Source organism: Barbatula barbatula (assembly GCF_947034865.1).
Source record: "Barbatula barbatula genome assembly, chromosome: 18".
Taxonomy (NCBI): Eukaryota; Metazoa; Chordata; class Actinopteri; order Cypriniformes; family Nemacheilidae; genus Barbatula; species Barbatula barbatula.
In genome coordinates, this window is record NC_136781.1 from 22,093,613 (window position 1) to 22,110,663 (window position 17,051).

General features: G+C 39.2%; 1 protein-coding gene across 1 annotated transcript in view; it reads right to left on the minus strand.

Moving 5' to 3' along the window:
* Positions 1-17,051, minus strand: part of gria3b (glutamate receptor, ionotropic, AMPA 3b) — a gene marked incomplete at its 5' end in the record, with an annotated part of 92,609 nt that overhangs the window by 60,394 nt on the left and 15,164 nt on the right. The window contains one exon of the mRNA XM_079480300.1: positions 6,706-6,945. Coding sequence (XP_079336426.1) covers positions 6,706-6,945 — 240 coding nt within the window. The remainder of the gene's footprint in view (positions 1-6,705; positions 6,946-17,051) is intronic.

Below are 17,051 nucleotides of genomic sequence, written 5' to 3' on the forward strand. Positions count from 1 at the left end.
GGGGTCGTCCTTTGACTCTTCATTTACATTTGGTCATTTAGCAGACACTTGTATCCAAAGCGACTTACAGACGAGATAAACAATGGAAGCAATTGGAACAACATAAGGACAACAAAAAGCACAAGTGCGATAAGAAAACTGGTCTCATACAGCCCATCACAGTATACAGAGATAAGATATATATATATATATATATATATATATATATATATTTGAAAGAGTAGAAAAGAGATAGAAGTCATAACTTATGGGTCAGGTGCTGACGGAAGAGACGTGTTTTCAGATGGTTTTTAAAGATCTTGTAGCAGCGGTCAGATCATTACACAGATGTGGAACCGATCCGTGAGAGAAATTTACTTTCTTTTAATTTCTTCATTTTGGCTCTCGATTGTCTGGCGTGAACATGATACTCTCATGTCCTCTTCTCGTGCTTGACGAATGAAACAGAACCATGATCTAACTGTGTGTGGTCATCTAATCATCTCATTCACTGGCGTCTTGGCCCTTGTGTCGTCCGTCTCTGCCAACTGTGCCAGGCTGCATTCATCCCGTGAGCCTTTAAATGGGCTCATTATTGTGAATGATGAGAGTTTAATGCAGAGCCAATGAGCAGCATTCACACACCCGTGCGTTCATTTTGAGCACAGTGTACAGAAGTGCATGAAAGGTTATGAGATATCAAATATATGTGTAGCTCATAGTGTATGAGTTACTGTGTATCAGCTCACGCAACAGTCTCATGGCAATACGTGACACTGTAATCTATTCATTCATGTTTTCTGACATGAATTTCCTACTTTTATCGTGTCAGTCAGTTTTATCCTTTCAATCTAATGTATTTTTATATGCGATATCTTTCATCTGTGTAAATACAGTATATATCAATGTAATCCCAGCGATGGGAATTCATACCTATTTTACAAGGTGGCTCATTCGTGTGAATTCCTATTTCCTACGATCTCAGTGGTATGATTTGACTTTTTCCCTGTGACGTCAGGTTTAGGGGCGGGGTTAGAGGAGCCATTGCTTATGTTGTCACATTTAAGATTGTTTTAATAACTCCAGGTTTGTTGTCCAAACCTTTACAAGCTGTCTGTCCTTCCGGTTTTCTACCCACCTATGCCTCGCTTTCCATTTCAGTTTCCTTTTGTGATGCATAAATGAAACACTTCACCATTAAGTGGATGAAAAGCCATATGTTCTTGTTCTTTTATAGATTTCAGATTATTCAGAATTCTGTGCATTTCTGCATTGGTTTGCAGCACATGAGAAATGTGGCAAATGCTTTAAAGGTAGGGTTGACAACTTTGATGAGGTTAGCAATAGCATGCTAGCATTGCGCACACGACCCCTCCCTCCTTTCAGAGTGCTCTTCAAAGCCACGTCTCCTCCTAAATATATAGTTTGACAAACAAGCAGGACATTCTATCAGACTGAATGTTGGATGAACATTTGATTTATATTGACACTTTATATATCATATAGCCTATTGTATCAAGATATGAAGAGATGACAAACAAACAGCATGACAAAAAAGGAATCATCTTCCCCTGCCTTTAAGGGGAGGTCTGATGGAATTTCACCTCTTTAAATGTAGTTAGTGAGTAGTATAGCTGTTTAAGCATAAAAACATCTGCCAAGTCACAACATTCAAAGTTGACAGAAAAGGAAGATATTTTCTTGAACAGAAATCACTTTTTAAAGACTACAACGACTAACTACTTCCTGCAGTAGTTACATCATGATGGCCAAGTTTAACATAAGCCCCGCTCCCTGGAGCACGGCTACAGTAATGGGTGGGACATCTCAACAGTAGACCAATCACAAAAGACTGGCTCAGCTTGACCAATCGGAGCGTTTCGGAAAGAGGAACTCCAAAGAACCAGGAACCCAACAGCCTGTTCTCTGAGAATCCAGATGACACAGGTAAAACACAGGTGAAATATTTAAGGCATTTTTTAAACACAAACATAATAAAAATAGACAAAATAAAAACCCTTTAAAGGACACTCCGCAATTCAAGTCTGATTTCCTTGTGAATATTGTACGAATGTAAACACCTCATACACAAGAACATCGCTGTTAGTGAGGAGAGTCCATTACTCTGGTAAAAAATTATTCAAACATCTCAACCTGTGTTTCATAAATGCATCAACATTTGTAATGTTGTTTCTTTCTTCACCAACTGTGAAATATAGATTTTAATTGTTTGCTTTAGCAGGGCTACGCGGCTCTCGCGGTGGGAAGACTTGGCTTTTCTGTTTTATTGACTCTAATGAAAAGCTTTTAGTCAATAAAGGAGAAATATTGCTGGATTTAGGCTGACACACATCACAAAGCATCTTCAAGTACAAGTCTCGCCACGCAGTAGCTAGCGCTGTTGTCTTGGGTTCGAGTACTATAGTGACAAATGCTGTCAATTTCTTTCAACCCCAACAGAATTGACATGTAATGATAGAGTTAAACCACACTGTGCCACATTCGTTTGCCGTGCGCGCTGGAATATTCAACACTTGATTGTGTTGGTGTTTGCCGTTGGGTTCTGTCCGTATCAATCACAGCTTAATGAGTTCAGCGGTGTGGCCGCAGTGTATCACGGGCCACTGAAATCTCATTTCTACACGGCCACTGCAAATGAAAGATGATAAATGTGTTTTTTCATTCAACGAGCGCCGTCCTGACACGTGCAGTAGTTGTGTATGTGTGCATTATGTAGATTAGTGTTTGCTATTGCACATCCGGTAATGGATTGCAGTCATTAGACTGAAGATGTTCTCGTGTTGCTCACAAACACCACACACAGCCATTATGAGAGTTGTTTATTCGAGGGCTTGCGTAAATTCATTAGAAGTGAGAAAACAATCACAAAGACTCGTGAAGGATATTATATATAAATCTAAAGTAGATTTTAAATGCATGCAGATATTTCGATTTTACTGTAACCCGAGGCGTGACAACACTTTTACTGAGGGATCTGCTACAGCAATGCCAGAAATCCACTGAAAATCTTTAAAGGCATCACAAAGACTCTTTTTTGCTATTTGGTTTATCATTAAAACCGTTCTTTAATTTCTTTATAAAATGCATGTTACCAATACTCAGTATTTGACATTTCTGTCATTGAATATAGAACAGATTATCAGTGTAACACACTGAACCAACACTGACTGTAATAACTACAGAGTTTAACTGGACGCACACACTTTGACCGAAAACACGAGAATGGTTTTCTCTCGCTTTAAAAGTTGATGAGCACTGAGCATGTGCATATCTGTTTTTGTATCGTGCATTGCGTTATTCATGATGTCCACGTCCATCAAAGAGGAAAAGCTATACGAAAGAAACCAAATACATTTCTACGCATTGCGTGTGTTGCATTTGTCTTTCTGCACTATACTTTCCCATTTTCATTGACTGAACTATATCATATTCCAGCATTGATGATCAGTGCGGGCTGGTTGATGTGGATAAACGTGTTTGAGTTTCTAAAGAGATGACTGCGGGTCTCTTCCACATTCCAAAATTGCCAGTTACAAATGTCAAACAAAGGAAAAAACCTGCTCATCTCTTCTGTCCCACTCACTCTAGTCAGCCTGTTAGAATTTAAAGAGAGGTCACCCAGATTGACTTTCTCTTCACACAGAGGGTGACAGCCCTACTTTACTTTATGTTATGCTAAAAATGTACATTTGAAGTTAAGGTATTTTAAAGATCAGATTAGAAATGCAATGGATAATAACTGGATGTCACTCACAACCTAATAGAGTAGCCTACTCTGACCATGGGAAATACGTTTCTTAATGTGACACTTCAGAAATACGGACAATTTCTCTGAAGTTAGCAGGCAGTGTATACTCACTAGTCCACACACAGAGAAATACAGTATGTGAAATGCAAAGCACATAAGAGAGAGAATGCAAGTCAAACAGTGTCTCTGAGAGTCAGTGAAGCTCATAAATCAAGTGGCAGTGAGTGTGCTGAATCAGGGACATGAGGTAAGGTTGATTGTGCCTGCGAGAGACAATAAAGCCTGTAATCATCCGTCTCTGCTGCACAAGCCCCGCAATTATCTGCCCATACCTGACCATACACCACTTTACAAAGGCCAAAATCCATCTCACTTTTCTCTACTGCTCACACACACACACACACTCACACTCATACACTGCAGAAATAGGTTTATGTTTATTATTTATAGATGTACATTTCTGATGCTGGACAGAAAGAAGAAAGATTCGTTTCACTTTAGGATGCAGATACAGTATGTATTGTCGGTTAAATCACGGCCCCCCGTGGACGACGTCTAACCTGTGTCCGGTGACGGGTTACAGAGAAGAGGATCAAACTTGACTATACAGAAGAAATTAAAGTTGTAAAGGTCGGCCTTCAGAGAGGTTGGCCCGACGGGAGCCTGCTGAGGGCTCAGCTCAAGGCATTATTCTGTTACATGACCATCCACACAAGCAGATCTGAACTGACTGCTGACAATCCTTTCTTTTTGTTTAGATACTCTGTTTAACCCGGCCTTTACAGATAAAAACTCCTCGTGTTTGACGGAATCCATGGAGAGCAGTAAAAAATGTCTGGACCAGGCTTCCTGTACAGCACGTGTGTGTGTGTGTGTGTGTCATGTGATGTACGTGTTGATGTGATGAAGTGCTTTAATAAAGCCTGTTAATCCTCTCTCGGGGTTGCAGTAATAAGGATTACATTTCACCGCTGTCTTTGAGGGAGAGATGCTGGCTGGCCATGAGGCTTAGCATAAATCTGAGCCAATAACCCGAGCGGGGAGGCTATAGTGTTTTAATGCTACATAATTGCTACATTATTATGCCTTTCGCCGTCTCACACGACACTACACAGGTGCCTGCTGTAATTGACAATCAGATTCCTAATGCTGTTGTGGATAATAATGGTAAACGTGAGCTGAGAATCAGTCTGTGTTATGTTGTGCAATGTGACAAGCTCACGGTTTTACGTGTTATTAGCATACGGCCATATAGAGTGAACTGGATAAGAGTTTAAAACAGATCAATATTCAATAGGGATGTAAAAATATTAGGGATATCGTGTTATCGCTATAGCAAACTTGTCTCAATATTATGCTGGTCACATGACTGTATGAAACGATAGGTCTTCCAGGCCTAACAAAGAGAATGTTAGAAGAAATAATAGATGTTATCTTTGGCAAGGTCCATCTGATGCAATGATTTTATTTTATAAAAGGGATTTTTAGGTCATTTGACCCATCTCATAACTCACACCTCTAAGCAACAGTTATGATTAGAGGATAAAGAAAATAGGATGCTTATGGCACGTTTCAAGTCATCATTTGTCATGTTAAATATTGCAATAAATGCCATACTGTGGACTTTATACAGAGGTATTGAGATTTTGATATTTTCACAGCCATAGTATTACATACTGTTGTATGTAAGTGCAGACAACATGAAAATATTATAATGATCATTGACACAGTCCTCATTGTAAAATGTGGTAACGTCTAAAAGATCTATTTCTACTGCATTAAAATGATTTTGTTGGTTCCGTTTTGTGAGTATTTGATTCACATTGACATTAGTCTAGTGTTAAATTGTTGTCATCGTAATTTGATGCAATAATTTTAGGTGCCAAAACATTATTTTCAGTGTTCTGTGCTTAACACCGAGTCTGGCGTAAAAAGCGCTCTATTCTGCATTATCTGTCAGTGAACGGAGCAGCTTCTCAACCACTTAGAGGAATTGACCTTTCAAGAAGAAGTGAAAGAAAGAATCCAGGTGGATTGAGAAGGACACGTTGAGATACGAGCGGGAAGAGTCTCCTCCAGCCATCTGTGCCAGATTTCTGCGTCTCATCTAATTAGAGATAAACTTTTGGGTAAAAAAGCCATTGTGAACTCAAGCGCAGGACGCTAGCGGGCTCGAGCGAAACCCGAAATGCCACTGCCTGCAGCTTGAGTTCCTCCTCGAGACGCTTTGACTCGTGGCACATTTCCTCAACAGAAAGCACTTGAGTTTTATTAATTGCTCAGTTCTGTCTGATCTGATCGACTGCATTGAAATAAACGGTTAAACAGAACTGCAGTGCGGCATGTCGGCTTGACTATGAAATGACAGCGCAGATGTTGTAACAGAGAAGTTATCTGCACTAGAAGAATTACCGTCCAGATGTCTTCAGGGTCAAATGGAGATTGCGACCTCTCTATGATTAGTAAACACAAACCGTGGCCGGGGAACAGGTGCGCTCGGGGAAAGAGGGCGATGAGGCATCGCCTGTGTTACAGGACTGAATTTTAATTGGGTAACAAAGACACTTCAGCAGGGCATTATTTTACTGCTTTTACTGCCACTCCATTTAACTAATGATATATTTTATGATACGGATTTTCACAGCATAGTTCACGTTTCAAAACTTTTGTTAACCGTTCAAACTCAATATATCTATGCATTCAGTGTATTAGCACAGAAAAAGTGAGCGAACGGTTTATTAAGTTAAGTATTTTAGGGCCCCAAATGTTTCTGTGCCGTTCAGATCTGGGGCACACGGGTTCTAAATTCATCACATACTGTATCCAGAGATTTTTGGACCTTTGCACCAGCACTTCAGGAGCTCTGCCATCCGCCCCCCATCGCCCCACTGCTCATGTGCTATAAACCCAGCAAAGACAACACAGCTCAACCAGAAAGCATTACTGAGATGACTTACCTCTGTCTGTGTCGTACAGGTACACGAACTTGTCCCACTTGTAGTGAGACAGGAGACTGAGGACAGCACCCCTCAGCGGTGGCCGCATCTGAATGACGAACTGCACGTCTGAGTCGATGGGGTAACTGGGTGTGACGAAGGAGGTGTGGAGGGCGCCGCAGAAGGAGGTCAGCGTGTTCATGGACTTCTTATCGTAGAAACCGAAGATGGCGTACACGCCTCTGGAGAACTGTGAACAAACTGTAAACAGAGTGAGAGGAGGGAACAGGCTTTAGTTCCTCCATCAAAGCAGCATCAATTCAACTGATAAGAGGTGTCCTAAACAAACTGACATTTTCCGTGACGGGGAAAACAACGACATCATTTGTTGTCAAGATAAGCAGTCGTGCAAAATAGAGTGGGATGTTGTTGCCATGTGGGTAAATCTGTTTCAACATGTAAATTTGTTTTGACTGCGCTCATGTGAGTGGAGAAATAATTGCGTGTCGAGTCTGATGGCGAGAACTAAACAACACTCTCTCGCCTTAAAGAAAATACACAACTTCTCGCCTGATTAGCTGTTCTGTGTTCTCCCAAAACACTTGAAGCAAATTAAACGTAATTATACAAATCACATTCTTTCAATGAATGACTTGGGCTCATCTGAGTTATCTACTGTTGCCAAGGGCTGATATTGTAGATAGCATATCAACAAAAAAGGAAGACAGCTCTTCGACCTTACGCACTTACAGTATGTTCATTTTACACACTAAACTAATCATCACATTTTGCCATTTCCATCGACCGATATGCACGATTATGCCACAAAGGTTTTTCATTTAGGTATCGAGATGGAATGTGTTTCTGCAGTACACTGTACACTCATTCATTCAGTGACGGGAGGCACGAAGACTTTGTTGGTCTTCCTCAGTCTAGGCTGTCTCACTTCTATCAGTTGTTGTGGACTTGTTAGGACAAACTCTGAGCAAACTCATACTGCTCACATCAATTATGTCAGATGCCTCTGAGTCTTTTCATCTCTTTACACTCCAACTAAACCCTGTTGTTCTGTTGGCCTGTCTACTGCAACCATCTGGATGTTCCACAAGGCATTTGCGTTTCAGGTCCGGCTCTCTACTTACAATGTATCTCACCCTTTCACTAAGAGTGCAAACTGTATGAATATAGAGCAGGTCTTTATTATCTGAAATGAAAAGTTCACCTTCTATATGAAAATGACCCTGCAGATTTTCTTTCTTCAGCAAAACACAAAGTTTAGATAGTGTAAAAAATGTTGGTAACCAAAAGCCGTTGGTCCCCATTTACTTCTGTTGTATGAACACAAAACCAATGCAAGCCACCAATGGTTTTCTGTTACCAACATTCCTCAAAATATCTTCTTTGGTGTTCGGTAGCAGAAAGTAGGTCCTTAAAGAGGGCATTAAGTAATGACATAAGGTGAAGTATCCTTCAAAGGGTCTTTCGAAATGTGTGGTGGAGAATGACTGTAGGTGTCCCCCCCTCAGCTTGCTTCATTCATTGACATAAGACTGGAACAAACTTTAGCACTGGAATCAGTGAAAAGCCTGTTTTCAAGTTTCCGAGCTAGTGGAGATGGGAGCATGTCATGTGTTTACTCTGGTGAGCGCCGGGCATACAACCGGCTTGTCGCAGCTCAGGGAGCAATGTTAAAGAACGTCACCAAAATCCCTCGTCAAGCCCTCTATCTTTACCCCTCACCCCCTCAAGCGACCGGAGGTCTCATTACAGATCTGAGGCGTCAGAAAATGGTTCTTCTAATCAGGACGCGTTCTGCAGCGCGGCGGGAAACATGCCCGACTGCTTCAAATGACCAAGAGGGCACCGGTGTTGAAATGAAAAGAATCATTAGGAAAGACTCTGCCCCAACGGCTCATTTCAGCCTGAGATAACGTGATGGCAGTGTCATGCCCTTGAAGCCGTCTTTCATCCCCACCACCATCATATATGGCCCACACACCCCGAGCACATCGCTGTAAATGTCAGAGTGGATCATCAGCCGTTCTGTACTCACTGTCCTCTTTTCTCTCTTCTCGTTCTAGCGCTCGCTGCATTTCCACCCACTGCTTCGACTCCACCCCCTCAAACACACACACAAAGCACTCGGAGGAAGATGCTCCTCTGGGCCTTTGAGCAAGTAATTGTATCTGCTCTTGCGAGGAGACATGTGAAGTCCTTCAAACTGTTTTTTGAAATGTCAGCTGAAAACAGGAATCCTGTCGCCCTAATGATGCACGGCACGCCATCTGAATGTGCGTCTGTGAAAGACAAGCGCTTTCATAATCCACCTCCTCTTCTAATGCACACTGCGCTGGATGTTAAATAATGTCTCACATTCAGAAGAACCCCATGAGGCATGCATGCTGAGGTACTACGTCAGGAACAGACATATTGCATTACATCACTGACTTAATCAAGCCCACTAAGGTAAACCCACCAGCAGTGGTTGAGCTAGACTTTTTTACTGTCCGTCATTATGGTGGAAGGTGGCGTGCGTGGTAATAAGTATGATTGTGATGTAATCACGCTGTACTTTTGTTTACATTCTGAACTTACTATATTTGAATGCAACTGAATTCTCAATGCTTTGTTGTTTATATTCATTCATATATTTAATGTTTCTGTTATCAGACATAAAATGAAAATTACAGACACGTGTTTATGTTCATATGTCCAGTCAGTAAGAATGGCAGGTGCTTGTAAATGGTGTTTTGTACTCACTCACGAGCTGTGGTTTGGTCAGGAATGTGCTGCTTCTGCCGCTCACTGAACAGAGAAGATGCCGAGAGAGACATTTTTCCACTCAATGAATGCTGATGTTTATCCAAAAAGACGATAGTCGCTTTTCTGAAGGAAAAACTCTGTGTGCATGAGTGCAGGCCACGCGGGGGTCTGTGACAGATGCGCGAGTCTCCGCTGAACATGCGTGCATCATCCAAAATGGACCAGGCATTGTAAGCTAATGAATGGGAAACACACATCCCTTCGCGATCATGTTAAGAACAGGGTACTAGCCTAAGATCATGCACTATTGATGAAAGGAAGTTACAAAACGGGAATTACAAATTGCCCTCTTTGTAATCTTTCAAAATGACGGACGGCCTTTAGATTTTTCCGTCAACAGTAAAACATAATCCATCAATGACCACGAGAAAATGTTATGGGTTCCATTTAATACAGAAAGATCTTTTCACAGTTCAGTACCTTCGGAAGGAGGATTTTAAATAAAAATGGAAACTCCTTAAACAGGACTTACTGTACATCAAACACATTGTGTGTTCACTAAGCGCATCACTGTATTCTGGAATCATCTGCAAACATTACATTTAAATTTGTCCTTGTTTAATTTGTATATAATGAAATGGGGAGTGTGAATATTACTGTTTGAGAGTCAGAGTCTGGTGGAAAAAAAGTTCACACATGAATCTGTACAGGTCCCTTTGATTTGTCTCTTGTTTCATAATGTTCTGAGTAGCATGTCTTTGTAACCATTATAAATTATAATCTTAATATATTCAGTTTTTATGTGTGTGAGAGAGAATATTTTACCCCAATATTACTAATATAATATATTATCATGGTGTCTCAAATGCAAAATTGTTAAATGGTAACAGTGACGGAACACTTTGTATTCCACTGTCAAACACACAAACACATTTGAATCTTTCAGTTTCATCTTTTCAGTCAGGGTTTATATTCAGAATGAGCAGAAATAATGAAAAGTGAGATGTTTTTAACCTCCAGACATTGACTGCAAAGTGACTAGCTATATAAGAGCCACAGAAATACTCAAAGATATTTGTACAAGATTTTCCCAACAAAATTTGGAACATGATTCAATAAGGAGGTTTGAACTCTGAGTTGGTTTACTTGGAAATTGGAAGCTTTGAGTTTTTGGTCTCAGAACAGCTGATTTGAGTTAGTTCACTTGACTCTGGGTAGGTTTACTCTGGGTTAAGCGCGTGCACCCCGACTATAAAAAGCCATGATCAATGGAGCTCTGATATGATGATTCACCATGGCAACAGCACCAAAAAAAAGCACTTGGGAGCGAGACACACTTTCAGCTCTGTATACAGTGGATTTACTAATGTGCTGGAAATGACTTAAGATTCAATTAATAAATAGATAAATGTACCAATAAACAAATAAATAAATCATTAAATGAATGGAAAAAATCTGATGTTCTCAGTCACCATGAGTGCTTTAGACGTCATGATGTATAGGACACCTGAAGGGCGTCAGACTCTCGCTCAAAGTCAGACAGGTTGTTACCCTGCTCTGAGCAGGAATGGCTGCATGTCAAAATGTATTGTTTATTACATTTATCGCTTCATTTCTGCATTTATGTCAGTATTTATTCATTTCTTTATTTATACACTTTATTAAGTCATTTCTCATCGTCCATAGAAAATGATGTCCTGATGTAATACACGTACGGTGGCTGATGTTATTGATGTAATGATGGATGAGATATATTTTAATATACTGTGTCTAATTCACTGTAAAGAAAAATGGTTTTTATACAAATGCTCAGGGAAATGACAAAATTCCACTCGGCTCCTAAACTGCTCTCCTGAAATCAAAGTTCATCCCTATGAATGAATGAATGAATGAATGAATGACTGTATGAATGAATGACTGTATGAATGAAGCCTCTTCATGAAGCCTCTATCAAAGCACATATGACATTACTCAGTGAGATGGTCTCTGTGTGATCTAATGTGTGTCATGAATGAATGAATGACTGTATGAATGAATGAATGACTGTATGAATGAATGACTGTATGAATGAATGACTGTATGAATGAATGACTGTATGAATGAATGAATGAATGAATGAATGACTGTATGAATGAAGCCTCTTCATGAAGCCTCTATCAAAGCACATATGACATTACTCAGTGAGATGGTCTCTGTGTGATCTAATGTGTGTCATGAATGACTGTATGAATGAATGACTGTATGAATGAATGAATGAATGACTGTATGAATGAATGACTGTATGAATGAAGCCTCTTCATGAAGCCTCTATCAAAGCACATATGACATTACTCAGTGAGATGGTCTCTGTGTGATCTAATGTGTGTCATGAATGACTGTATGAATGAATGAATGAATGACTGTATGAATGAATGACTGTATGAATGAAGCCTCTTCATGAAGCCTCTATCAAAGCACATATGACATTACTCAGTGAGATGGTCTCTGTGTGATCTAATGTGTGTCATGAATGACTGTATGAATGAATGACTGTATGAATGAATGAATGAATGACTGTATGAATGAATGACTGTATGAATGAAGCCTCTTCATGAAGCCTCTATCAAAGCACATATGACATTACTCAGTGAGATGGTCTCTGTGTGATCTAATGTGTGTCATGAATGACTGTATGAATGAATGACTGTATGAATGAATGAATGAATGACTGTATGAATGAATGAATGAATGACTGTATGAATGAATGACTGTATGAATGAAGCCTCTTCATGAAGCCTCTATCAAAGCACATATGACATTACTCAGTGAGATGGTCTCTGTGTGATCTAATGTGTGTCATGAATGACTGTATGAATGAATGAATGACTGTATGAATGTATGAATGAATGAATGACTGTATGAATGAATGAATGACTGTATGAATGAATGAATGACTGTATGAATGAATGAATGACTGTATGAATGAATGAATGAATGACTGTATGAATGAATGACTGTATGAATGAATGAATGAATGAATGAATGAATGAATGAATGAATGACTGTATGAATGAATGAATGACTGTATGAATGAATGACTGTATGAATGAATGAATGAATGAATGACTGTATGAATGAATGAATGACTGTATGAATGAATGACTGTATGAATGAATGAATGACTGAATGAATGACTGTATGAATGAATGAATGAGTTACAGCTCTTGTGCTTTAAAAGGGAGGCGATGGAAATAAACTCTGAGTTTACTAAAGAAAAGCTGCTCCTGACCAGGTTAAGTTCACACAGTTAGTTACTATGGTTACTGACTCTCAGTATAAGTGACCTCTCTTTTAGAAACAGGCTTGAGTTACCCCGCTTCTCTGGTTTGACAAACCTCACATTCTGAAACCACAGAAAACACAGAGTTTCCCTCATTTCAGGGTTAAAATACTCAGAGTTTTCACTAAACCTCCGTTCTGAAACGGGCCTCTGGCTTTAAAATGGTGACCAAAACAAACAAACACACTTTTAAACTGTCTTTTATGATGGAATGTGAACAATTCAATTCAATTCAATTCAATTTTATTTATATAGCGCCTTTCACAATTTGCATTGTTCCAAAGCAGCTTTACAGGGGAACAACGAAAAACCCAAGAAAGGGTAAAACACGCTACATGGTGTTTTATAAAAATCCAATTATTCTAGTAAATAATATCTATGTAAATCTGATTTATTTAGCATATTTGCATTAATTGAATGCTTGGCTGAAAAGATGCGTTTTTAATCTAGATTTAAATTGGGCGAGTGTGTCTGATCCTCGAATAATATCAGGAAGGCTATTCCAGAGTTTAGGTGCTACGTATGAGAAAGCTCGACCCCCTTTGGAGGATTTAGTTATTCTGGGTATTATCAAAAGTCCCGCGTTTTGAGATCTTAGAGAGCGTGATGGGTTGTAGTGTGATAGAAGCTCTGTTAGGTAGGTAGGGGCTAAACCCTTTAGGGCTTTATAAGTGATTAAAAGAACTTTAAAGTCAATACGATACTTAATGGGTAGCCAGTGAAGGGTTGATAAAATTGGGGTTATGTGATGGTATTTTCTGGACCTGGTTAGGACTCTGGCAGCTGTGTTCTGAACTAACTGTAGTTTGTTTATTGATGATGCAGGACAGCCACTGAGTAGAGCATTACAGTAGTCAAGTCTTGAGGTCATAAATGCATGAATAAGCTTCTCCGCGTCAGCAACACACAGAATATTTCGTAACTTGGACACATTTCTTAGGTGGAAAAAGGCTGTTTTTGTGACATTTGAGATGTGATTTTGAAATGACAGGTTGCCGTCTAATATAACGCCTAGATCTTTTACTGTATTTGTTGGAGTAACAGTACATCCTTCAATTTGCAGTTTATAATCAGAAATATTTGGTTTGCGTGTCTTTGGTCCGATAAGTAATATTTCTGTTTTATTAGAATTTAAAAGAAGGAAATTACAGGTCATCCAATGTTTTATATCTACAATGCACTCTGCCAATTTGGATATCGTGGAGGAATCGTCTGGTCTTGATGAGATATATAGCTGAGTATCATCTGCATAGCAATGGAAGCTAATTCCATGTTTTTTAATAATGTTTCCGAGGGGAAGCATGTATATGAAGAACAGCACGGGTCCCAGAACCGATCCCTGAGGTAATCCATAATTTACTTGCGTTAGATTGGATGGTTCCCCATTTAAATGGACAAATTGATGTGTGTCTGACAAGATCTAAACCATTGTAGTGCCTGTCCCTCAATACCAGTATAATTGTTTAAGCGATCTAGAAGTATGTTATGGTCTATGGTATCGAACGCAGCACTAAGGTCAAGCAGGACCAGGAGTGAGATGTTACCTTTATCTGATGCTATAAGCAGGTCGTTTGTAATTTTAACGAGCGCAGTTTCAGTGCTATGATGCGATCTAAAGCCTGACTGAAATTATTCGTGTATGTCGTTATTTTGTAAGAAAGAGCACAGCTGAGTGGACACTACTTTTTCTAGTATTTTAGACAGGTATGGGAGATTTGAAATCGGTCTATAGTTTCCTAGTTCATTTGGATCTAAGTTTGGTTTCTTGATAAGAGGCTTAATGACGGCCATTTTAAAGGGTCCTGGGACATGGCCTAGATTAATTGACGAGTTGATAATGTTATAAATGGGCTCAATTGCAACAGGTAGTAACTCTTTTAATAATTTAGTTGGTATGGGGTCTAGTAAGCAAGTTGTAGGTTTAGAAGTTGCAATAAGTTTAATTAAATCCTCCTGTTTTATAGATGAAAAACGCTGGAGCCTTTGTTTTGGAGCGATGGTTGGTGCTAATTCATAGGACAGATTTGGAGGTTGAGTATTAACAATTTTGTAGCGAATGTTTTCGATTTTCTCTGTAAAAAAATTTTCTCTGTAAAAACAATCATTTAATGTGTGGTGTTATGATGATCAATTATTTAAATTTAAATCATTACTAGTTTTTTTACCCACATTTAACCTACATACAATTTTCAAACAAATATGAGGGAAAACCGTAACATTTGTTATACAGTATTTTATTTGGAGATTGGATTGCTTTGAACTGAGCTCCTGCAGAAACCATAAGAAGATCTTGGTTCTCATAGATCAGGGGTTTCAACCTTTTTTAACCAAAGAATCATTTTTACAGTTTTGGTTCATTCATTTTGGCAAAAGAGCCATTGCAACAAAGGAAACAGTGCATACATCCCAATTTTTTTCCATTACTTATATCCTAAACAACGTACAGGTTTACATTAGGCCTTACATTAGGCCTTACATTATATATATAACTTAACATATAACAATTAAATTAGTGCACATTCCTATAGTACTGATACTCAGAAAATACTGCGTATGTGTGATCTGACTTAGATACACAATAGGTACGTTGGACTTTTTGAAATGCTGCAGACCGATCGGCGAATGTGTGACATCCGAGTACCGCGAGAGTAAGAGTTTCATAAGCACACAGAGCTTTGCTCTCGCGGCACTTTGATGTCATAAACTGACCGGTCTGCGCAACACCACATGAGAGACATAACTAGCATCTCGCTAATAGTTTTGTAGTTTGGTTCGTAAGTGGTAAAGACTTGTGGTAAAGTGGTAAAGACCGGTATACAAACTCTGTATGTATGGACTTTAAATGCGAGAAAGACTGCTCACAGGGATAGGAGGAGCTTAACATATGAAAATCACATGAAAACGACTCAGAACTACTATTCATTTACATCTATTTATGTTATTATCATGAAAATGTATTTTCTTGCTGGCTATTTTCAAAATTCACTGTTTAAAAAAACTATCGGGACACTTCAGAAGATGTCCAAGTTCAACAGAAGCAGAAGCATATACAGTCAGCTTGAGTCTCATACTAAGGTCAAATGAACCTTTCACAGGTAAGTAAAAGACAACCTACTGTCAACCCTCTATTGTTTTAATTTAAATAGTTTCACCTTAAAATCTGTACCAAAATATTGTGCATGAACTTTAAAATCTGAACAATAAATTATATGTTTCCAAACACAGCTAGAAGTAACTTTATGAACAGCTGACTTGCAGTTACTTGAACTTTTCCCTAGAATAAATGATTTTAATATCAAACCTTCACACATGACCTTCAACAGTTCTCTGAACATGTCAGAAATAAAGCGTTGTTGACACATGAGTCCAACCAAATCCAGATTGAGGACATGCAGTTAATTCACTTAAACATTGTGAGTTTTCTGACAGAATATATTCGCAGAGCAAATGTTTTACGGTCGCAACAATCCCCTTATACTTATTTTTTTGTCCCCCAAGGGGGTTTATGAGTGGGGTTGATGCATGTACAGCTTATGATATTCTGTAATTGGATTTTCAGAAAGCTGTTTACAAAGTCTCCCACAACTGCCTAATCCCCAATCAGCTCTGAGCGGGAGAATATAGCTGGAGTCGTGCCATTCTACAATCCAATGGACTCTGGACTTTTTACAGGCTAATCTGAAGAAAGCGCTGGCCAAACATCTTATTGCGCTACCTAACCTGTGTCCAGAAGATTTGTTTTGGTAAATGTGTCCAGTTATAGCACCCTGAATAAAGCTGCTTTTTTTCATGATATCTGATGATGAACCCGCACTGATGACTCCCTATGAGTGCTGGTGGAACTCCTGTAGTGACAAAAATTAAACCCAAAACCCATTCCATTTGTTGTATTGTGTTGTTTTAAAGCAGCACTGAATCTTGACTTTGTGGCACAGCAGCAGAAAGAGAAACTGTAACCATGCCAACTGGCCCAGAACAGCATTATTTTACATGGAGAAAGTGGGCTGTGGAGCCTGATGATCACGGAGACGCTGTTGTTATAGCATACTGCAGTATTATTATTATTATTATTGCCGTCAATGCTACTTTGATATATATTCTGGTATTTCTCCCTTTCACACACAGATTAAAAAAGCCAATATGTGCACAAAAGTTCAACTTTTCATGCTAGAGAAACATGCAGTATTAAACCAAATGTTTCGCTTCTTAATAGAGTCGTGGGAAGCCTTTCCTTTCCAATCGCAGGATGACTAAAACCATTCATACTTGGCAGATTTTGAAGTAC